The 23,468-nt window shown below is 43.8% G+C and overlaps 1 protein-coding gene across 1 annotated transcript in view; it reads left to right on the top strand.

Moving 5' to 3' along the window:
• The window catches only part of EFCAB6 (EF-hand calcium binding domain 6), a gene marked incomplete at its 3' end in the record, with an annotated part of 203,919 nt that overhangs the window by 75,473 nt on the left and 104,978 nt on the right, over window positions 1–23,468 (top strand). The window contains exons 9-13 of the mRNA XM_080812428.1: window positions 6,685–6,795; window positions 10,209–10,314; window positions 15,193–15,360; window positions 18,199–18,258; window positions 18,348–18,508. Of these exons, the coding sequence (XP_080668554.1) occupies window positions 6,685–6,795; window positions 10,209–10,314; window positions 15,193–15,360; window positions 18,199–18,258; window positions 18,348–18,508 (606 nt within the window). The remainder of the gene's footprint in view (window positions 1–6,684; window positions 6,796–10,208; window positions 10,315–15,192; window positions 15,361–18,198; window positions 18,259–18,347; window positions 18,509–23,468) is intronic.

Here is a 23,468-nt window from a genome sequence, read left to right on the forward strand (position 1 = left end):
TAGTCAATATGTAGAATACTTTCATGATCCTATAATTCTACTCTCGGCTCTTTGTAACCAATCCCTCCCTTCTCCGACCCTCAGCTCTGGCAACCACTGATCGTTCTCTGTCAGTCACTATGGTTTTGGCTTTTCTAGGCTTTGTCATAAATGGAATCATACAGGATGTACCCTTTTGTGTTGGACTACTTTCCTTATTTAACCATGTTTTTAACATGCATCCATCCTGTTGCGTATCCCAACATTTCTTTTTTTTTTTTTTTTAAGATTTTATTTATTTATTTGACACACAGAGAGAGATCACAAGTAGGCAGAGAGGCAGGCAGAGAGACGGGGGGAAGGAGACTCCCCGCTGAGCAGAGAGCCCGACACAGGGCTCAATCCCAGGACCCTGAGATCATGGCCTGAGCCGAAGGCAGAGGCTTAATCCGCTGAGCCACCCAGGAGCCCCTACATTTCTAATGGCCAAAGTATGCTCCACCATATTTGTTTACCACAATTTGCTAATCCATTCACCAGTTGACAGACATTTGGGTTGTTTTCAGCTTGAGGTCATTATGAAAGATACTTTATAAACATTTACGTACAATTCTTGGGGTGTATACATGTTTCTGTTTCTCGTGGGTGAATACCTAATAGTAAAATTGCTGGAGTGTAGGTTTGAGTGTATGTTTACATTTATGAGACACCGTCAAACTGCTTTCTGAAGTAACTACTGTTTTTGCAGTTCTATCAATAACATGCAAGAATTCCAGATGCTTTACACCCTCCTTAATGCTTGGTATTGCCACAATTCTTAATTTTACCCATTCTAGTAGTGTGTAGAGGTATTTCATTTTGCTTTAATTTGCATTTTCCAGATGACTAACGATGTTGAGCCTATTTTCATGTGATTATTGACCATTCATGTATATTCTTTTAAAAAGTGTATGTACAGATCTTTTGTCCATTTTACTGGATTGTTCATTTCCCTATTATTGATTTGCAAAAGTTCTTTATATATCCTAGATACGAGTTCTTCGTTAGCTACAAATTTCACATATTTACTCTCAGTGTGGCTTGCTTTTCTCTTTTCATAACTTTGTATTTTGAAATACAAAAGTTTCTAATTTTGATGAAATATGTTTTCTCTACTAAAAATTTGTTATGGGTAATTTTTATGGGAGATCCATTTATAGTCAATTTTTGTGTATGGTGTGAGGTAAAGGTGGAGATTCACTCTCTTTCTGTCTAGATATCCGGTTGTTCCAGCATCATTTGTTCAAAAGGCTGTCATTTCTCTGATGAACTGCTTTGCACCTTTGTTGAAAATCAGTTGACTGTATAAGTGTGAATAGGCTTCTGGACTCTAGTCTCTTCTATTAATCTATAGGTTTATTCTCACATCAATACCACACTGTCTTGATTACTGTAGCTAAATCGTTAAGTCTTGAAATTAGGTTGTGCAAGTCCTCCAGACTTGTTCTTCTCTTTCAAAATTGTTTGACTCTTCTAGAGTCTTTACCTTTCTCTACATTTTAGAATCAGTTTCTCAGTGTTAAAAAAAAAAAAAAAAAAAAAAAAAACAAAGCCTGTTAGGAATTTGATTGTGAATACAGTGGGGAGAATTGCCACTTTAACCATATTCAGTTTTCTACTCCATGAGCATGGTATATCTTCCCACTTATTTAGATGTTTAATTTCCATTACTATTTAGTAGTGGTGTGTCCTTAAGCTCCTTTTGGTTCTGACACTTTCTCAGACTTCCCTTGTTTTTTCATGACCTTGCCAGTTTTAAGGATTATTGGTGAGATATTTTATAGAGTGTCTCTCAACTGGGATTTGACTGATTGGATTGGGGCAATGTGTTCTTGGAACACCACAGAGGTAAAGTATCATTCTTGTCATATCATACCAAGGGTGCATAGTATCAGTGTGACTTGTCACCACTGAGGTTGACCTTGATCATGTGGCTTAAGATAGTGTCCTTTTATTTTCAACCTATCTCTGTCTTTAGAGTAAATGTGCATTTTGGGGTGCCTGGGTGGCTCAGTTGGCTACGCATCTGACTCTTGACTTAGGTTCAGGTCATGATCTCCACTAAGTGTGGATCCTGCTCAACATTTTTTCTCTCCCCCTTCCTCTGGCCCTCCCCCCACCACTGCTTGCACATGCTCTCTCTCCCTCTCTCAAAAAACAAAACAGTAAATGTGATTTTTTTGTGAAACCATAAATCTGGATCTTTTTTTAAAAATCCAGTTGTGTTTAGTCCATTAATCCAAAGTGTTTAGTCCATTAATATTCAAAGTAATTACTGATATATTTGGATTTGAGTCTCCTGTTTTTCCTTTTTGCTTGTTTGCTCTTTTTTTCTTTTCAGATAATTGAAATTTTTTTTAGAATTCAGTTTTAATTTTCTTATGGTCTTTTAAGCTATACTTCTTTGTATAATTTTTCATGGGGATTATAGTATACATCTTTACAACTCCCAGCCTGTGTACAATTAACGCTGTACCACTTCACATAAGATGTAGAACCTAGTGGTGCCTGGGTGGCTCTGTCGGTTAAGCCTCTGTCTTCGGCTCAGGTCACGATCTCAGGGTCCTGGGATCAAGCACCGTATCAGGCTCTCTGCTCAGGGGGGAGCCTGCTTTCCCCTCTTTCTCTGCCTGATGCTCTGCTTACTTGTGATCTCTCTCGCTCTGTCAAATAAATAAAATCTTAGAAAAAATGTAGAACCTATGTAAGCAATATGAATCTACATTCTGCCCCCTGTTCCTTTATACTGTAGGTATTATATATGTTATACTTACCTATGTAATAAACTTCACAAAACAATGTTATTATTTTCTTTATATAACTATGAATAAATTAAGAAGAAAAAAAAGCAAGGGAAAAAAGTAGCCTTTGTATTTTTTCAAATATTTACCATTTCTGATACTTTATTCTTTCTTTTCGGAGGAGTTGAGGTCTCCATCTACTATCATTTCCCTTCAGCCTGAAAAACTTCCTGCTAAAGATGGAATCTCTTAGATTTCTTTTGTTTAGAAATGTCTTCATTTATCCTTCATTTTTAAGGGATATTTTCTTAGCTGGAAAATTCTTGGGTGACTTCTCTTCTTTCTGTACTTCATGATGTTGTTCCACTTCCTTTGGCTTCCATGGTTTTGGTGAGAAGTCATCTGTTAAATTGTTGCCCTCCTACATGTGATGAGTAATTTTTCTTTTGTTGCATTCAAGATTTACTCCTTGAATCTGACTGTGTAATGAGCCTTGACATGGTCTTTTTCATGCGTATTCTACTTGATTTTTATTGAACATCTTCAATCTGTAAGTGGATATCTTTAATCAAATTTGGAGAAATTTTGACCTTTCTGTCTTCTGATACTCTTTTCTGCCCCATTCATTCTCTCCTCTCCTTATGTGTTTCTAATTGTATGTATGTCAGACTTTTCTCCCTAGTAATGTTCCATTTTCCTGTTTTGTAAAATATGTTCTATAACTTTATTTTATCTTTTATTTTATCATTTTTATTTTTTTAAGACTTATTTATTTGAGAGAGAGAGTGTGTATGTGCTCAAGATTTTGAATATTAAATTGTGAAGACTAAATTTTGTTGTTATTATTTTTTCGACAAATGTCCTTTCTTTTGTCTTACAGGCAGTTATCTTGGTTGGACTCAAACTGCAAATTTTGTTTCTTGGGTGGCAGCTCTGATCTTAGTTCAGATCTTTTGTGTTTGGCTAAGCAATACTGAGTAGGTTCAGAGCCAGTCAGAAATGTGGTAGGACAGAATTTGGGGATCCCTCTCTTGTTCCTCCTCTTCTAGGATTTCCTCTTTCTCTCTAGGGTTATGACTCACCTGGGTTTGGTCTTCTAATCTTCCAGGACATACCTTTCTTTTTTCTTTTTTTTTAACTGATGTCTTGCCACCCCTTGTGCTGCAGTGCCTAGCCCCAGGCTGAAAGCATTGAAAATACTCACAGCTCCTCTCTTCTCTGTGAAGATTCCCTACCAGAATGTGCCCACTTCTGTTCACTGTGTAGTTGCCTTTGGTATTACACCCAGTGCTTATTGTCATTCTCGGCAGTGGAACTGGTCTACTAGGATCTTACTGAGCTATCACTGGAAGAAGAAATCAAGTCTTAGTTTTCCTTATATATTTTTTTAAGATTTTATTTATTTATTTGACAGAGAGAGATCACAAGTAGGCAGAGAGGCAGGCAGAGAGAGAGGAAGGGAAGCAGGCTCCCTGCTGAGCAGAGAGCCTGATGCGGGGCTCAATCCCAGGACCCTGAGATCATGACCTGAACCAAAGGCAGAGGCTTTAACCCACTGAGCCACCCAGGCGCCCCAGTTTTCCTTATATTAATTTGTACAAGCACTTAATGTTTTAAGAAAATTAGCAATTTGTTATGCATATTTATGATAGATAACTTTGCAAGTCTGTTGTTTAGCTCTTAAATTGTTGTTTCAGTATTTCTGATGTATGGAAATTTTTTATGTTGATGTTATTAACTAGGGAGGTTTGTGAACCCCCTCTTAAATATTGCTTAAAAACCCATTCTTATTCCAATACCAGGTGAATATATGCCTGGATTTTCCTTTTTTAATGGTCCTAGTGTTTACATTTCACTCCTTCATCTATTTTGAATTTATTTTTGTATAATGTATGGAGTGAAAATCTAATTTGATTTTTTTTCCCAAGAGAGTAAGGTAATTTCCTAAACATAATATATGAAGCTGATTCTGCTTTTAATGGTAGGCACAGTGTTTCCACTATAAAAATTAATTTCTGACTTGCTGAAATTTATGGTGAAAATAGATAGTATTAACAAACTATCAAAATCATGGGCAAGGTGGGGAAGGCAGGCTGGGAACAAATGATGAAACTTTGTTTTGTATGTAAACAGCTGGGCATTAGACCACTGTTACAGTGTACTTATTGATGTTGCCATGCATAGCTAATGAAAATCAATCAGTCAATCAATGTCTCTTTTTCTCATGAACATATACATGGTGCTAAGAGCAGAAGCAGAAGTAATAACCATTTATCAAGTGTTAGGTGCGATAACCACAGTCATGATCAAGGACCTGTGCAAGTTTAAATACTAATAATATTAATCCTTAGTGATAAATGCTTCCAAGGAAGGAGGCATAGTGCTTTGAGACAGGCTAATAGGGCAAAGGGCCCTGGTTATGGAAATCAGAGAAGGCTTCCCTGAGAAAGTAATGAAAAAGTTGAGCTTGAAAGTGGTGCAGAATTCACTAAAGCTTGGGAAGACTGGTGGGGAGTGTGGCAGTTGGCAAAGGAAGGAGCAAGCATGAGGGACCCAGGACATGGAAAAGCATAACCCTTCAGAAGAGTTGAAGGGCCAGTATGGCCAGATGACCCTGTGTGTGTGTGTGTGTACACACGCACACTTGCAGTGTCTCGCGTGGCCCACGTCTGATCCACACAGACCAGATTCCTTACAGCCGCTAATTTTAGCCATCCAAACGGGGTAATCTGTCTTGTGGTGTCTCCCACTTTTGCATCTCATAACTGTTATTTTCGGATCTCAGCCCAAATTCTTTTTGCCACCCTGTTATGGAAGTTTGGATGATGCTTCGTGGGTAAGTCACATGGACAGTGGGGAAGGGAATGTGGTTGAACACTTGCTGGTGACCAGGCCTGTGGGACGGGATTTTTGATCTAGTACCTTTCATCCTTAAAGCAACCCTCCCAGTAGATGATATTATTCTCATTTTATAGATGAGAAAAATAGAGAATCAGAAGAGTGAGCAACTTGTCTGACAAGGGTAAGGAGTGAAGGAGCAGGGAGCTGCACTCTGGTCTTTCCAAGCTCCCATCGGGTTGCTTCCGCTGCCATCTTGTTATGCCAAAATCCCTGCGCCCCGAGCCACGGGGTACAGTAACGTTGCCAGTTTGCGTTTGAATAATTTTCCACTTACTTGTTCTTGCTGAGATTTAAAATCTGTCCTAGTTTTAAACTGCTACCATAACAAAGTGCCACAAGCCTGGAGGAGAGATGGGGAGTTTGTTTCTTGCCTTTCCCAGCTTCTGGAGGCACCTGCGTTCCTGGGCACGTGGTCCTCCCTCCATCTGCTGTCTCTGCTTTGGCCCTTCTCCTGCCGTTGCATCTCCCGTCCTCGTATCTCCTGTCCTCACATCTTTTTCTGGCTGCAGCTGGGAGAAATGCTCCAATTTTAAGAACTCCTGTGATTAGATTGGCCCACCTGGTTGAGTTGGGTGCCCTCCCATGTCCGGGTCCACACCCTTAATCACATCCGCAGAGTCCCTTTTTGCCCTCTGAGGTCGTACTCGCAGATCCCAGGGATTAGGATGTGGACGCCTTCCAGGTCTTTATTCTGCCTCCCGCAGTGACTGAGCTCTCCAAATAGTGACTTTGAAAGAATCAGTTCATGGACATGAGAATTTTAATCAAATCCCTTGTTTCTTCCTTCAGTGTATGATCCTGCTAAGGGAAAGCAGAGACACGGAGATATAGAATCAGCTTGATTTTCCTTGCTTTCTGAAAGTCAATTTGTAGTACAATTTTACTAAATTGTTTTGTTTACCTTAGATTTGAAACTTCATATAAATTCATTGCTGCCATCTTCAATTCAATATTAAGCATCTAATCCATGCAGCATTATAGAAAAAAAATGTTTAAAATAATATTTTTATTTTTTTAAATCCAGATTTGGACTTAAAACCACCAGCAAAATCAACTGGAAACAATTTCTAACATCGCTTTATGAGTCCCAGTGGACGGAAGTCAACAGTACAGTTCCCCTGACAAAAAGAAATAGGTATGTAAAAAAATAATAATAATAAAAATAAAAGAACTAAATTTTGAAAGCACATTGAGATACCACATTACACCAGTTAAAATGGCAAAAATTAACAAGGCAGGAAACAACAAATGTTGGAGAGGATGTGTAGAAAGGGGAACCCTCTTACACTGTTGGTGGGAATGCAAGTTGGTGCAGCCACTTTGGAAAACAGTATGGAGGTTCCTCAAAAAGTTTAAAATAGAGCTACCCTATGGCCCAGCAATCTCACTACTGGGTATTTACCCCCAAAGATACAGATGGAGTGAAAAGAAGGGGCACATACACCCCAGTGTTCATAGCAGCAGAGTCCACAATAGCTAAACTGTGGAAGGAGCCAAGATGCCCTTCAACAGAGGAATGGACAAAGAAGATGTGGTCCAGGGGTGCCTGGGTGGCTCAGTGGGTTAAAGCCTCTGCCTTCGGCTCAGGTCATGATCCCAGGGTCCTGGGATCGAGCCCTGCATCGGGCTCTCTGCTCGGCGGGGAGCCTGCTTCCCCCTCTCTCTCTGCCTACTTGTGATCTGTGTCTGTCAAATAAATAAATAAATAAAATCTTCAAAAAAAAAAAAAAAGAAGATGTGGTCCATATATACAATAGAATATGACTCAGCCATCAGAAAGGGACTGGAGGGGATTATGCGAAGTGAAATAAGTCAAGCAGAGAAAGACAATTATCATGTGGTTTCACTTATTTGTGGAACATAAGGAATAGGAGGGAGGACATTAGGAAGAGGAAGGGAAAAATGAAGGGGTGCGGAATCAGAGGGGGAGACAAACCATGAGAGACTCCGGGAAACAAACTGAGGGTTTTAGAGGGGAGGGGGGTGGGGGGATGGGCTAGCCCAGTGATGGGTATTAAGGAGGGCACGTATTGCATGGAGCACTGGATATTATACGCAAACAGCATATCATGGGACACGACATCAAAACATCAAAAACTAATGATGTGTACTGTGTGGTGACTAATGGAACATAATAAAAATTTTTAAAAAAGAACTCAATTTTAGTTATGCATATCAGACTCTATAAAATGTTAGAGAATATCTGAATTAATTTTTGTCATTTTTTTGAATGACAAATTCGTCTTCATTGTATAATTATGAACTTTTTGTAGTGATTCGCAGTGTATCAATTGTTTCCCATACAGTACTCTTATTTAAAATGGCCTTCAACTATAAGGTGAGTATAATTATTATTTCAAGTTTCTAGATGAAAAAAATAAGACTATCAGGGTCTTAACTAGATCTTCTGCTTAGCGAGTGGAGACAGAAATGGAGCTCGAACGTTCTAGATGATGCACATCAACACTGCCAATGTTACACTGAGCTGTAAGTGTAAAGTTGTGTATGAGCATGTTTGGTTAAGTGTTCTATAGAAGGGAGCAACCCACGTTCGCTTGTTTCCCAACCCCTCTCTGCATGGTGCGGATAGCGTGGGTCGGGAGCGTTATTTGCCTTGAGTTATTTCTGTTTTCATTCTAGTGTCTATTATAACCTCAGATTTCATGATCACATAGACTGTGATGGGGGCCAACCTGTACAAAAATACTTAATAATATGACATTTTAGAGTTTAGGCCTTTGCTCGAAGAAGGGTTTTGTTGGTGTTGGTGAGTATCCTGCCTTGATCGCCCTATGCAAACCTTAAAGAAAAATACAGGCTTTATCATCTTGGCACGTTCATCGAAAGCACTAGGCACTATTGTAAAGCAAACTATACCACAGGGCTAATTCCCATTTCACCAGGTCCTGTTCCTGTCTCAGGGATTTACAAATATTTGGTGAACTGCCCTGGTTACCAGCCTTCTAGGATTTAGAGCTCCCTCCCCCCCCCCCTCCATCCCCCACTTCATTCCTGGGATGCAACTTTCTGAGTTTATTTCTTAAGTGAAGTTACTTCTGGTTTGTTTGTTTGTTTTTAATGATTTTCTTATCTGAAAGATAGGGAAGAATTAAAATGTGAGTTTTATTTACTTTGAAACAGTGATTCTCAACTGGGGGCAATCCCCACCCCTCAGGAGACCTTTAGCAATTTCAGGAGACATTTTTCGTTGTCACAGCTGGGATGGGGGTGCTCCTGATATCTAGTGGGTGGAGGCCAGGGGTGCCACTAAATATTCCACAGTGCGTGAGACAGTAGCCCCCCCCCCGCAACACGCCCCAAAGAAGTACAAAGAAGTACTCAGTGGTACTGTGGAAGGTAATAATTACCGCAGAAGTTTCTATTCCTTCCTGTGCCAGTGATCTGTAGAAACACCAGGCTCCAGTGAGTCACATGAGCAGCTCAGACTCAGGAATTCTGCTACTTTATGTGTCTCTTAGAGATGGTAGTAGGTGTGTGTGTTTATATGTTTTTGTACCACTGGGAAGAGCCAGGATGGCCATGTGGATGGAGCGATAAAATCCCCAACTGAATGTGAGAATCGTTCGGTTGATTCACTACCCTTCTTTATTTAGTGGGGAATGTCATCCTGTCTCACTGAACACTGAAAAGCAGAGGCCGACCAGGGCATCTGTAGGTTGGTATCATGGGACCCTGCAGCCCCCTTCTGATCAGGGTGAAGTTGGCTTTGATCTCCAGGGACGGTGATCCTAGGCCTTAAGGAGCCCACGTGCGGGCTGGTGGCCCTGTGCTCAGGGCATGGATGGAAGAAGCAAGAAAGGGAGAGGGGTCCGATAATGTAGGTGGCCATGGCCATTGTCAACAGAGAAGGGGAGCTAGTGAAGGTCGACATTCCCCTACTTTACCGTGGGAAGCGTGTGCCCTCAGTTATCATGTGGGTCAGCATGCCTAGGCATGCTGCCCCCACACACAGGGAAGTGATGGTCTCAGCAGTGATCGTGCTCTCTTTCCTGGTCGCATGAGTGAGTGGAGAGGGGAGAGACAGAGCTAGAGGGAAAGAGAGAATCCCAAGCAGGCTCCATGCAGGGCTCAATCTCATAACAGTGAGATCATGACTTGAGCTGAAATCAAGAGTCAGACACCCAACTGACTGAGCCACCCTGGCGCCCCTGTCTGGACTCTTTTGAGACCAAAGGCATGGATTGGCAAGATGGCTGGCCAAGGTTAGCCAGCCACGGTTAGCTGGCCACGGTTAGCGGGCCACGGTTAGCTGGCCACGGTTAGCTGGTCACGGTTAGGTGGCGTGGGAAGAGGAGAGTGATGGCACAGCAAGGCTAATGGCTTTCACACCCTCTCCCTGGGCAGGCACCACGCCACCCGAGCAGCAGGTGGGTCTGCACAACCACATGACACTTTCAGGAAGAAAAGTCATCTGCAAATAAAGCCTTAGGATAGTTGTCAGGTCCTTTTTTTTTTTTTTTTGCATTAAGAAAGAAGAAAGTACAAGAACATAACCTTCTTTCTGTTTTTCTCTTCATTCTTCTGTAGCATCACCTTTAGAAATCAATCTTGCAAGGAAGACATTGTCACAAAGTTGTCTAGACACGAGGATCACTGTACGTCGTTGAAGAAAGCACTCCTGATGGCCAACACCGTAAGATTTTGAAATCCTTCTCTGGGGAAAACCTCAGTTTCTCAGAATGCGAACACTCAGAACAAGGCCAATAAAAACTGTATATTCATTCATATATCCAGCCAACGAACATTTTTTGAGCTCCTACTGTATGCTAGGAATTATTCAGAGTGCTTAGTGCATTAAGGCTGGACCTCAGGAGTTGGGTGTGTTTGGGGGGATCAGAGGACATACAGTGTGCTATACCGCAAGGAGGGAGATGTCAGGGGATGAGAACAGAGCTTGGCAAGGTCATCGGGGATGCAGTGACAGCCCATCGTTCCCTGTTTAACGAGTAATCCCAACCTGTTGGACCTTCCCCACCCCAGCCTAGACTGTGTGAGTTTGTGACAATGTATAGCCCATCCCAGTAACGTTTCCTTAGTTCCAAAGAGCCTCTTGCCTGGTTTAATTATCCTACAGAGAAGAGGCTAATTCATGAATTTGTAACTTGCTCGGAATGTTAGCTCCTGTCCTAATTTAATGTTTATTTTAGAAAGCAGCATTTGGATACTTTTGGCACGTGTGACAATTCCCACGTTTGTTATTTACTAAGTACATTCAATAACTGAATCTAGTCAATCTGGAGGGGTCCAGTGACTTACTTTGCGTATAAAAGAGGAGGTAGTTGGCCTCAGCGGCAGCCTTCCTATAGGACGGCCACAGGGCAGTGTTCTGGGGAGGAGGCCACATGGCCCCGAGGTAGACCTCAAAGTTCAAGGGTTGCTCTGTGCTGGCGACGCCTCGCCTCTGTCGAACCAGAATGCCATTGCCTAGGGTTTCCGAGCACAGCGTAGACTCAGAGATTTGGGGTTCTGTTTTCTATGGGGGGCATTTCAGCTAGCCCACCTGCTGTAATTAATCTTTAGACCTGTATGACTTGGTGTCTTCTATTGAATGAACAGTGAGATCGCGCGCTTACGACGTGCCGGGCACTGTCTGCAGTGATTTCCTTGTCGTCACTTACTTCAGCCTCTCAGCACCTCTGCGAGGTAGACACTCTAATTATCTCCATTTGATCCTTTCATTTTGCCCTTATTTGCCAAGGAAAGGGAGCATAAGTAGTAAGTACCCAGCCCGAGGCTTCCCGCTAGTGAGTGTTGGAGGCAGGGCACAAACCAGCTGCTCCGGACAGGCCCACAGTGCCCTGGGCTGAGCTGTCCGCATGTGTGCGGGCTGGGCCTCCTCTTAGAGATAAATGAAGGCTTTTGTGTGTTTACCTACCTCAGGACCTAGTGTGGTATATTGAAGTAATTTAATTAAAAATAGTGAAATCTCATCTCCGTTAATGGAGGACTGTAATCAGGCTAACAACTCCAAATATTGGACTATTTAACAGTCATTGATGTACTATTCCGCAGACAGAATTGATCAGCAAACACGTCATGTGGGTGAGGAGTGGAGGGCCTGTTCCACGCTGGGCCAGGCCGTGGGCACTTAGACTGAACACATACATGAGTAATGCAAAGACCCTGCCAATGATGAGCTCACACTCTGGAGGGTCACAGAACAGCAGTGACCATCGGCTGCCTCAGAGTCACAGAGTGGTTGGTTACCAAGTGGGACTCCCAACCCCCCACTCCCCACCATGTACCTTGGTCTTGGGCACATTCTGGGACCTGGCAGGAGGAGAGCAGAGGGAGAGAGCCAGATGGAGGCAGGAGAGGGCATTTTTGCCTGGGTGCAGTGGACAATGGTGGGAAGCAGGTCTCTCTCCTGCTGTAGAGAGGGGTGTAGGATTATTATGGGAAAGACTGCTTTAGATCTGCTCCCACCATGCATCCCAAGTACGTGCTACCTCTACACCTTGCCACCTACCCTCTGGTGACCCAGTCACCCCACCACTTACATTTAAACCTGGTGTGGCTCCCTTTCTACCCACCCAGAAACCAGTTGTACCCTGCCTGTTCATCCGATATTACTCTCAGTGTTATTATCTGTAGCTCATGTGGTATTCTAAAGAGAAAGTCCAGAATAATCTTCCAGGAAATATTAGAATTAATAATAGAATTTAGAAGGTCATTGGATACAAGATCAGTATTCAAAGATGAATATTATTTCTATAAACTACAGTAAACAATTAGAAAAGGAATTCTTCAAATATCATTTCTAACAATATCTTTAAAAAATATCAAATAGCTTAGAAACATACTAAATAAAGAATGTGCAAACTCTCTGCATTGAAGACTACAAGGATTACTTATAGAAATCATAACAACCCTTCACAAACTTTCAGAAAATATAGGATGAAGGAATGCTTCCCAAATCATTCTCTGAGGCCAATATTACCCACCCCGATACTCAAGCCAGACAAAGGGACCACAAGAAAAGAAAACCAAAGACCAGTATTCTCCATGAATACTGTTGCAAAAATTCTCAGCACAATATTAGCAAACCAAATTCAGCAACATACAAAAAAGATGAAATGCTATGACCATGTGGGTTTTATCCCAGGATTGCATGTTTGGTTTGACTACCAAAAAATCAATTAATAGAGTACACAATATTAATAGAATTAAGGACAACACCACATGATCATCTTGATAGATACAGAAAAAATATTTGAAAAATCCAACACTGTTTCATGATAGCAATTTTCAGCAAACCAAGAATAGCAGGGAAATTCCTTAAACGGATGAAAGGCATCTCCAGTGAACCCATAGCTAACAGCTAACCATAGCTGATGGTAAGAGACTGAATACCTTCCCCCCAAATCATGAAACACACAACAATGTCAGCTTTCACTACTTCCATGCAACATTGTACTGTAGTTCTAGACAGTACAATCCTAAAAGAAATAAAAGGCATCCCGATTGGAAAGGAAAAATAAATTGTCTTTATTCACAGACAACGCGATATGCACACACAACCTTCTACAAATAATAAATGAGTTCATCGGGGTTGCAGGATAGAAGATCAATATACAAAAGTCATTATATTTCTATAAACTAGCAATGAACAATCTGAACTTTAGAAAGCAATTCCATTCACAATAGCATCAAAAAGACTAAAATACCTAGTAATCATTTAACAAAAGCGCCAGACTTGTACACTGAAAATTACAAAACACTGTTAAATAAAATGTAAATACATGAAGAGACATTCTGTATTCATGGATTGGAAGACTCGATCTTATTAAGATGGCAGTTCGCTCCAAATTGATCTATAGATTAAGTGCTGCAAACCCCATTGAAATGCCAACTGGTTTTTTTTTCAGAAACTAAAAAACTGAACTTAAAATTCATATGAAAATGCAAAGGTTCCTGAATAGCCAAAACCAATCTTGGAAAAGAAGAATGAAGTTAGAGCACTTAAGCTTCCAGATTTTAAATCTTAGTACAGAGCTATGGTGTGAGGACAGTGTGGCACTGGCATGAGGAGAGACATATTGATGGATGGAACGGAGGGTCCAGAAATAAGTGCTGACAATTACGGTCAGTTCATCTTTCACAGGATCAGTGGGGGAAAGGGTCATCTTTCCAACCAATGGTGTTGAAAACAATTGGATATTCATTTGTAAAAAGATGAACCACCTTACCCCATAAACAAAAATTACCTAAAAATGGGTCATAAACCTAAATATAAGTTAAAATGGCAAGACATGTGCATAAATCTCTATGGCCTGGAGGCAAGGATGTCTTAGATATGACGCTAAAAGCATGACCCATAAAGGGGGGAAAGCCCCATAAATTGGACTTCTCAAAATTAAAAATTTGGGCTTCAAAAGATAAGCATGCTCTGGGAGAAAACAGATACAAATGATATATTCGGTAAAGGACTCTCATGTAGACCACATGAGAACTCTCAGAACTCAGTAAGAGGATAACCCAATGTAAACAATGGGCAAACATTTGAATAGACATATCAACAAAGATGACAAGTGAATGGCCAACAAGCACAAGAAAAGATGGTCAATGTCGTGAGACATCCGGGAAATGCAAACCAGAAGCGCACTGAGACTTTCAGCCCTGGGATGACAGTAATCAGCCCACACAGTAGTAAGTGTGACAAGGATGTGGAGATGGAACACGCGAGCACCCTCGTGCTGGTGGGAATGTGAAGTGCTACAGGTGCCATTGAAACAACTTGGTCCCTTCTTTAAAATTTAAACAACTGGACCCCAAAGTAACAGCTGACGTTCATACACTGCTTTATGACTTAGCCCCATTGTCACATTAATAGTCCTAGTGTCTCTCTGTGAGGGAGGTAGGAGTTCTTTATTTTCTCTGTTTTTCCAGTAAATAGTCTTTTTATTTTGATATTTAATTTGCTTATTGGTAATTTTTTATTCTGGGGGAAGAATTTGCCTCACAGTATTTTGCTTATAATATGTTTTCTTTATGCAGCATGGCTGAAATTTTTCTTGCTAAGTAATTGTCCATTTAGGTAATGGATGAGGTTGGTGGGAGTGAAAATAAGCATAATTAATATTTTTAGTAAATTGGCAAGTCGTAATTGAATTGCCGGGAAGTCGTGTGCCCTTTGCCGCTGAGCCCCATAGCCCTCAGGTGGGGATGGGGCAGGAGGAGCTGTGACAGCCAGCTCTTAGCCTGTGGCGGCCAGCCTGTGCCCACAAGATCGGCCTCTTTCCTCACTTGGGGCCATCTTCTGCCCACATCCCGATAGACGAACATTGTGGGAACAGCCCCTGGGGAGGTCCAGCATCCCCCTTGCACCCACCCAATACCCTGCTCTTGTCTCCCGGTGTTATCTAGTGACCACCGCCTGAGGGACTCTTGCTTCATCATGATTCTCTTTGGCCAGAGTTCACTCTATTTAGTGATGCTTAGTATATTTAATGCTTTCCCTTCCCTTTTCCTTTTTTTAAAAAAATTCCCTTATATGCACTCTCATGCTCAGAAACCTGATGGACGGATAATGGGGGAAGAGTTGCGACGTCTTCTAAATTGCATGGTTGTAAAAATCAGTGACTCAGAATTCAAAGAACTGATGCAAACGCTTGACCCTGGGCGCACTGGATGGGTAAATATCTACACACTTACCAAACTGCTTGAAGAGAGCTCTAAGGTGAGTTTTATGACAACTCCATGTTTGATTTTCTGCTGGTGGTGGCAAACTTAAGTATTCTTAGTGAAATAGAGGTGATAGCTGAAATAGTCTTAAATGAAGGATATCCTGTTTTTCAGCTGGGTTTTCATTTTTTAAGATTTATTTATTTGAGAGAGAGAGAGAGAGAGCATGCGCATGCGTGCGTACACAGGGGGAGGGGCAGAAGGCGAGGGAGAGAGAATTTCAAGCAGACACTGCACTGACCGTGGAGCCTGATGCAGGGCTCAACCTCACGACCCTGAGATGGAGAGTCAGAGTCAAGAATCACATGCTTAACAGACTGAGCCGCCCAGGTGCCTCTAATTTTCATTTCAAGTAAGGGTTAACGGTTTGAGTTGTTTGATTTTAACTCTCAGTATCTAAATCTTACTAACGGGTGATATTTGGCATTTCTGGAAACCCTGCCTGGGCTGAGAGCCCCTATGTGCACAGGACGTATCTTCTTTCCGCAGCGTGCCGGGGGCGCCCCTCCTGCAACCATGTCTTGCATGGGAATGTTTGTGAATGACGCCTCTGGTTCTCATTAATATTTTCAGAGTTTTTATGTTAGTTCCCCGTTTAAAAAAAATAACTGCTTATTGCCTCTGGTGATCCATATTTGCTTTTTGAAAAGTTGACAGAGTTTTATTATTAGAAATGCTTTTATAACTTTAGTAGCGATTAGCACTTGAACATTTTAAGAACTTTAAAAAAAATTAGATTAGAGTCATGTAATGTATGCGATAGGCACGAACAGATTCTTTTTGAAATGTTTGTTATAGACTTCCTTTAGCAGGTACAAATTAGTTTTTCACTAATACTAGGATTTCCTGAGCACCCACCTTGTGCAAGGTGGTGACCACATCCTAAACCAATGTCATTTGGTCCCTCTTGAACCCTAATTCAAAAGTAAGTCCCAGGGCCCTCACACACAGAAAAGAATAATTGTACCTCATCCTGAACTCTGTTGTGTTAGCTCCTGAGAACTATGACCTCTGGCCATCACAGCAACCCTGCACACAACTATCCTTTTTCTCTAGAGACAAAATATAGACATGTAAACAATTTGCTCTCATGACAAGTGGCACGATCTTTGCTTAATACAAACCACATCCTATTTGCCACTATGCTTAAAAGCCTTGTGTGGCTGTCGGGCTCTAGGAGAAAGTAGGTCTTCCTAACCTGGCTGGCAAGGTGCCCATGTGGTCCAGCCCTGCTGACTGGTGCCCGGCATCTTTGTGGGCCATGTGGGCTCAGGTCCTCAGGTCCCTGCAGGTCCCTCCTGCATCCAGGATGGCTCCTGCCAGGATTCCCTTCACACTCCTCGGCAGGTCTCAGTGCACTTGGTGTCTTCCCAGGGACCCTTCGTGATACCCCTGCTAAAGCCTGTTTGGCAGCCCCTGACCTCACACACCTGCCGGTCACAGTGTCCCAACTTGATCATTATGTGGTCATGCCTCCACGAAGACAGAGATCATTCTGTTTTCACTGCCCATTGTACCCCTGGGGGCTAACCCATGGCCAGGCTCACTTACAAAACAGTGCGGTGAGTGAATGAATGAACATACAGGAATGAAGGAGAAAAATGAGAAAACACGGTTATGCAAATAGAAGAAAATGAAAATCACCACTAGTTCTAACACGGAGGGATTGTTACCCACTGACTGACTTTGTGGTCTGTTCTTCTGAGCCTGTGTTCCAGCACACACCTTGTTTTCAGCCTTATGCCAGTGTAACTGATACACAAAAGTGGTACATACTTAATGTATGCAATTTGAAGATAGGATGCACACTTTCATGTATGATATCTATTTTATTTTAAAATGAAATCCTCTATTTAATGACTTTTCAGTTGGTGCTATCCCTAACTAGCATGTCCTTAACACTGTCAGGAAAAATTCTGCTGTATGATTTTAAAAGATACAGAGTAGCTCTTCCCTGTTGTAATCTACATGTTCTTTTTTCCCCCCTCTTTTATAAATCTTACTACAATAGGTATTGTAGTGTCTGCTTTTTTGGTCCATTCTGTGATTATTCCTTTCATACAAATTTCTAAAAATGAAATGATTGGGTCAAAGAATACCCATTTTATTCTTGAAATTATTTTAATTATTTTATTTTATTTATTTGACAGAGAGATCACAAGTAGGCAGAGAGGCAGGCAGAGGGATCGGGGAAGCAGGCTCCCCGCTGAGCAGAGAGCCCAATGCGGGGCCTGATCCCAGGACCCTGAGACCATGACCTGAGCTGAAGGCAGAGGCTTAACCCACTGAGCCACCTAGGCAGCCCTATTTTAATTATTTTAAAAAAGGAATATATGCCTAAGGTATAAAATGCAAAAGATGCAAAAGGGAACATGGTGAAAAGTAAGTTTCCTTCCAGACTCTATTCCCTTGCCAGGGGAACAGACTCCCCAGAGGCAGTCACTCCTGTCCCAGGGCACGCAGGTTATCATATTGTCTAATGTTACCAAAGGGGTACCTTGTGGACACTGGCAATTGGCTTCCTTTTTGAATTTTTACCATTCTGAGAGGCAAAAACGCTGCCTCATTATTCTTTTATTCTACATTTCTTTAAACCAAGTGATAGATTTTTTTTTCGTGTTTATTGTACTTTTTTTTTTTTTTACACTAAGTGCAAGTTAAATATTATGATCCCCATTTCCAGATGGGGGCCAGGGGGCAAACTCAATTGCTCACGATCGCAGAGTTAATTGGCGCATCGGGGCAAAGCTGACAGTCTGAGTCTGTCAGCCTCCAAAGCTCCTACTGCCTCGAGGAGTGACTCGTACCTACACATTTTCTCTTTCCCAATTAGATACGAAAACTCTCCACCTACACAGACACCTCGGCACCTCTCCTCCTGGCTTGGGATTCAGTAAGTAACACTTTGCCGCGTGGTCCCAGGACGCCACCACTCAGGTTACAAAGGTGCCGCTTGGTGAATGTGTTTGTTTTTTGTGTTAGGTGGAAAAAATTGTTCAGGACTCGATTACTAGGAATCTCCAAGCCTTTTGCAGAATGCTGCAGTCCTATGACCTCGGAGACACGGGGCTCATTGGTCGAAATAATTTCAAGAAAATCATGCGCATTTTCTGCCCGTTTTTAACGATCGAACATTTACTGAAGTAAGTGTTTTTGGTAGCGAAATTAATTCGGGTCATGTTTTTCATCAAGTCTTTATAATCGTGAAACTTTCTCTACGTGTGTTTGCAATATCGATAGGGAATATTGATAATTGCTGTTTATTGGGTCCTTACTAACCCAGGCCATGGGTTGAGAGTTTGGTATGTGCTCTGTGATTTAGTTCTCCAGAACAGCCACGGAAGATGGCTGTTATTTCTTTCCGTGGATCAGGACACCAAGGTCTGAAAAAGTGTGGTTCCTATTCGCAGGTACATAGCTAGGAGGCCGTGGAGCGAGCGAGAGAGAGAGAGAGAGAGAGAGAGAGAGAGCTCGAGCACTAACAGGAGGAGTGGCAGGCAGAAGCAGAGAGAGGGGGAAGCAGGCTCCCCGCTGAGCAAGGAGCCTGATGCAGGGCTCGATCCCAGGACCCTGGGTTCATGACCTGAGCTGAAGGCAGACGCTTAACCAACTGAGCCACCCAGGCATCCCAGGGGACAAGAATCTTAAAAGAAAGAAGAGCAAAGTGCCTTTTGAAGGTCCTTATGGGTGTCCTGCTGTGCATTTTGTTCACCCTGCTCACGGCTGCCCTTGGGCCACAGAGCCCGCTTGCTTCCCTCTCCACAGTGACCTTGAGAACCTGCAGCTGGAATCCTGCTTCCGCTGCCACCACCCCCCGAAAGTCCTGCCACGCACGCACTCCAGCTTGTCATCCAGAACTCGACCTTATAGCCTGTTGGGTCCATGCTTCCCGCCGTGGACAGTGATCTGGGAGATCAGGGGAAAGTCCATTGAATCGCAGGGAAGAAAGTTACCCTGATTCTCTTTCAGTCCTTCTGGCTGGAATGTTGAAAATCTTGTATTTGTTGCTTTTGATGACATTACATTGATTTCAGGTGGCAGAGCCAATCTACTGGTAGCTGTCGGCCACTCAAGTCTCCTTTCTGGGAAGTTCATGTTTCATTACCCATTTTTCCTGTGGTTGGTTTTGGCAGGAGAAGAAGGGTTTACAGGAGGAGGGGGAGGCCAAGGCTTCCCTGAGCAGAGAGGTGCACAGAGCTCGGTGTTTGAAGTCATCCATTTACCGAATGTTTGCAGAAAGGCCAGCTTGCCGGAGTTTGGGGGAGGAAGCCCAGAGAGAGAGTTCTAGAGGGAGCTCAGGGGGACTGGGCGGGGCAAGAAGCCAGTGTGCAGGGGCTTCAGCTGCTTTGGCCTTGGAGCGCTCACATATAGCTGGGCGGGACAGAATGCGGGAAGCCTCTCGGATGTGATGCTTGAGTCCAAAGGGGAAAGGGAAGGACATGTCAGGATGTAGGAGAGTAGGGCGAAGCCCAGAGAGTAGGCGCACAGCTGGCGAGTGGCAAGCCCTGGAGGACGGTTGGGGCAGGCGGTTATGTAGGGAGGAGCAGCAGGGAGATGATGCTGAGGGTTGGGCGGGGTCAAGCTAGAATTGCGGTGGGTACCCAACTAGGGAACTGGGGTCATCTGGCAGGGCACTGGTTCCCTATCAGTAGCTGAGAATCATCTGGAGAGCTTTGAAAATCCCAACGCCCATGCCGCGTTCATAGGCCGGGCCAGGCACGGTCATACTGATGTCCCCACTGGCTCTGATGTGCAGCCATAGTGGAGAAGCACAGCCCAGGGAGTGAGAAGCCGGTTAGGTGGCCTCGGATGGAGTAGGGGACAATGTCAGATCTGTGCTCTATAAGGGTTGCTCTGGCCCCAGTGGGGAGAAAGCACTGTGACAGAGAGCAAGGACAGGGACAGGTGGGTGGCACAGGGGTGGCAGTGGCATGGCAGGGGGCGGCTGCTCTGCCATCAGCTGGACAGAAGGACATGGAGGTGGATGGGGGAGGGGACAGCCAGAGGCAGTGTCGTTGCCCAGTTAGGAAGCACAGAAGAGTAAGCATGTCTAGTGAAAACTCCAGCAGGAGACTCGCAGAGAACTTGGGCTCAGACACGATTCTCCTTACGTTGACAGCCTGAGCCTTCCCAGCTCAGGCTCCCAGCGTCCATCTGGGAGCAGGTAGTGGACCATCTGGGGCAAGAGGGCAGGGGTAGGACCTGGTAGAACACCACCAGCTCATCAGGGACCTGGCCAGAAAGGCAGAGAAGGTCAGGGTGATGGCCCAGAAACCAATTTGGGGGTCTCCGGGAGTAGGAGGAGGTCAGCGGCTCAGGTAGCACCCAGGAAGCCAGGGAGATGAGCACTCACATGAATCGTAGCTACAGCCTTAGCAGGCAAGGCCTCGGGAAAGGGAAGGGCCAGAGCAGGCCCCCCAAGGCGGGAGGGTCAAGGAGGACCCAGCAGGTGCCAGTGAGCGTGCCAGGAGTGTGGGAAATGCGGTGTTGAGGAATGGATTCACTCCTGAAGCTTTAGTACCCAGGCTGGAACATTCCCTAGGGTGTGCTCAGGGCTTCTTCACTGTTGAATGAGGGAATGAATGAGTGAAAGAATGAATGAGGGAGGGAATGAATGAGAGAAAGAAAGAAATCTAGTGGATTGGTCATGCAGGCAATTGGGTATTTGAGATGGAAGCCTTTCTAATCCATCCTGCATGACACAGCCAGGCTTTTCTGTCTCAGCTACAGATCTGATCATGTTAAACGCCTGCTTAGAACACCCCGGTGTCCTACTGCCATCAGGAAAGCATCCAGATGCTTCTAAGAGTGGCTTCCCAGGACCCTCATGATTCTTGCACCCTCTAGAACTCGGGCTCTGCGCCCAGACTGCCTGGGTTTACAAATCCCAGCTCAGCCCTGAACGAGCTGTGCACTTGAGCAAGTTACGTGCCCACTCTGAGCCTCCATTTCCCCAGGCCAGCGTTACTTAGAGAGTGCGGTAAGGGTCGAAGGAGAGCCTAGACATAGAGCCCTCCACCTGGCGCTGAGCTCAAGACCCTTGCTTTGGCTGCTGCTGCTCTGAACTACTTTCCATTTCTGGAATAGCCCGAGCTCTCACCTCTGCACTTCTGGATGGCTGCTCCCTCGGTTCCGAATGGGCACTTTCCCGGCCTCTTGGCTCCCTGGGGCAGGGGTGCAGAGTCTGTTCACAGTGGTAGCTGTAATACGCAGCTCGGTGCTTAGCATCTGGCAGCATGAATACATCCCGAAGCAGTTACATCAATGGCCCACACTTCCTGAAGGCCTCTCGCTGTGCGCGAAGCAGCCACAGGATAACCATGTCGGACTATTACAGCCTCGGTTCGTTAAGCTCATGGACATGCAGCCTGTCCCAATGCAAAGACTTTCTATAGATCCTCTTACTTAATACTGGTAGTGGTCGTCTGAGGTGGGTCCATTCTATAGACAAGGTAACTAAGCCAGAGAAAGGATTGAGACCTGCCCCAGGTCGGCGATTCTCAATCCTTGAATGGGCTTAAAAACCACCGGAGACCTCAGAAAGTTTCCCTTGTATGGAGTGTATCAATCAGTATGACTGGATTGGAAATTAAAACTGGACATTTGAAAAATGTTATTGCAGAAAATGTATGTGTACTTTCTTGTTGAGTTTCCCTGTAGGCTCAGGGGTAACATGGCGGTTTCAAATAATGACTTCTTGGATGATAAGGAGGTTACAGAAATTATAGCAGGTGTCACCAAAGGTAACTGGTAATGAGCGAGTCAAGGGCTGTAAGGAAACTAAGCGAATCTCCGAAAACTCGCTCCAGCTCCTCATTCACACCCGAAACATTTCCACAGCCTTAGAAAATGTTAGAGATCACAGCCTCCTAGAGTACACGTTCCGTCAGTGGTCACACGTCATGTGGGCTCTGAAAAACCCAGTGCGCAGGTGTGTGTGTGTGTGTGTGTGTGTGTGTGTGTGTGTGTGTGTGGTACAGGGCGGAAAAGGCACATGACTTCCTAGTGTCCATATGGGCTTGGGCCTCCCAGTGTCCTGGAACAGGCCACAGATCAGACTGCGTGAACGCCGCCTTCACTCATGGGGCTGTGAAGTCTGGAGCTGATATTCAAACCCAGGGAGGCCGATTCCAGGGTCCACACCTGTAGCCACTGAGCTCTGTTGCCTTGTGGATTCTCATAAACATGTGGAATTTTTGGTTTGGTCCCCAGGCTTTACCAAGTTTGCTACAGTGGGTATGTGCAACTTTTTTGATTAGAAGAATACTAACAAACAAAAGGTTGGGGGGAAAAGTAGTTCTTGTCATATTAGTGATTGCCTACATTTTTCTAAAGTATTTGTATATGCCCAAATCCCGGTATAGGTACTTCCACAGCTCCACCCCAGAACTTGCAATTTAAAAAAAATTTATTTTTACATTTGTTATATCTTTATTGCAGTATTCTTTACAAACCATATACTGCACATACATATTTATTTACTTATTTTTTAAAGATTTTATTTATTTTAGAAAGAGCTCAGACATGTGTGCATCTGAGCTGAGGGAGGGGCAAAGGGAGAGAGAGAGAGAATCCCCAGGCAGGCTCCCCGCTGAGCACAGAGCCCTATGCAGGGCTTGATCCCAGGACCCTGAGATCATGACCTGAGCCAAAATCAAGAGTCGGATGCTTAACCCGCTGAGCCACCCAGGTGCCCCTAAACTGTACATATTTAAATGATACATTTGAGCATCTCCATCATGCGTATACATCCATGAAACCATCACACGCTATCAATTAAGATAGCAAACATTTTCCTCCCCCTGCCCCAAGCTTCCTTGTGGCCTCCTCCCACAGCCCCAGCAACCACTGATCTGCATTCTGTCACTGCAGACAACTTTGCATTTTCTAGGGTTTTATATCAACGAGAGCATGCAAGATGTTCTCTTTTTGTCAGGCTCTGTTCCCCAAGCGTCATGATTTTGAGATCTCATTCACGTTGTTCCCTGCATGCACAGCTGGTTTCTTTTCATTGCTGGGTACTATTCCATTTCCTTACCACGGCTTATGGGGCTACACATCTGGTAGATGTTCCAGTGTTTGGCTCTTACACATAAAGCTCTA

The sequence above is a fragment of the Martes martes genome, assembly GCF_963455335.1.
Source record: "Martes martes genome assembly, chromosome: 8".
In the NCBI taxonomy this organism is placed as follows: Eukaryota; Metazoa; Chordata; class Mammalia; order Carnivora; family Mustelidae; genus Martes; species Martes martes.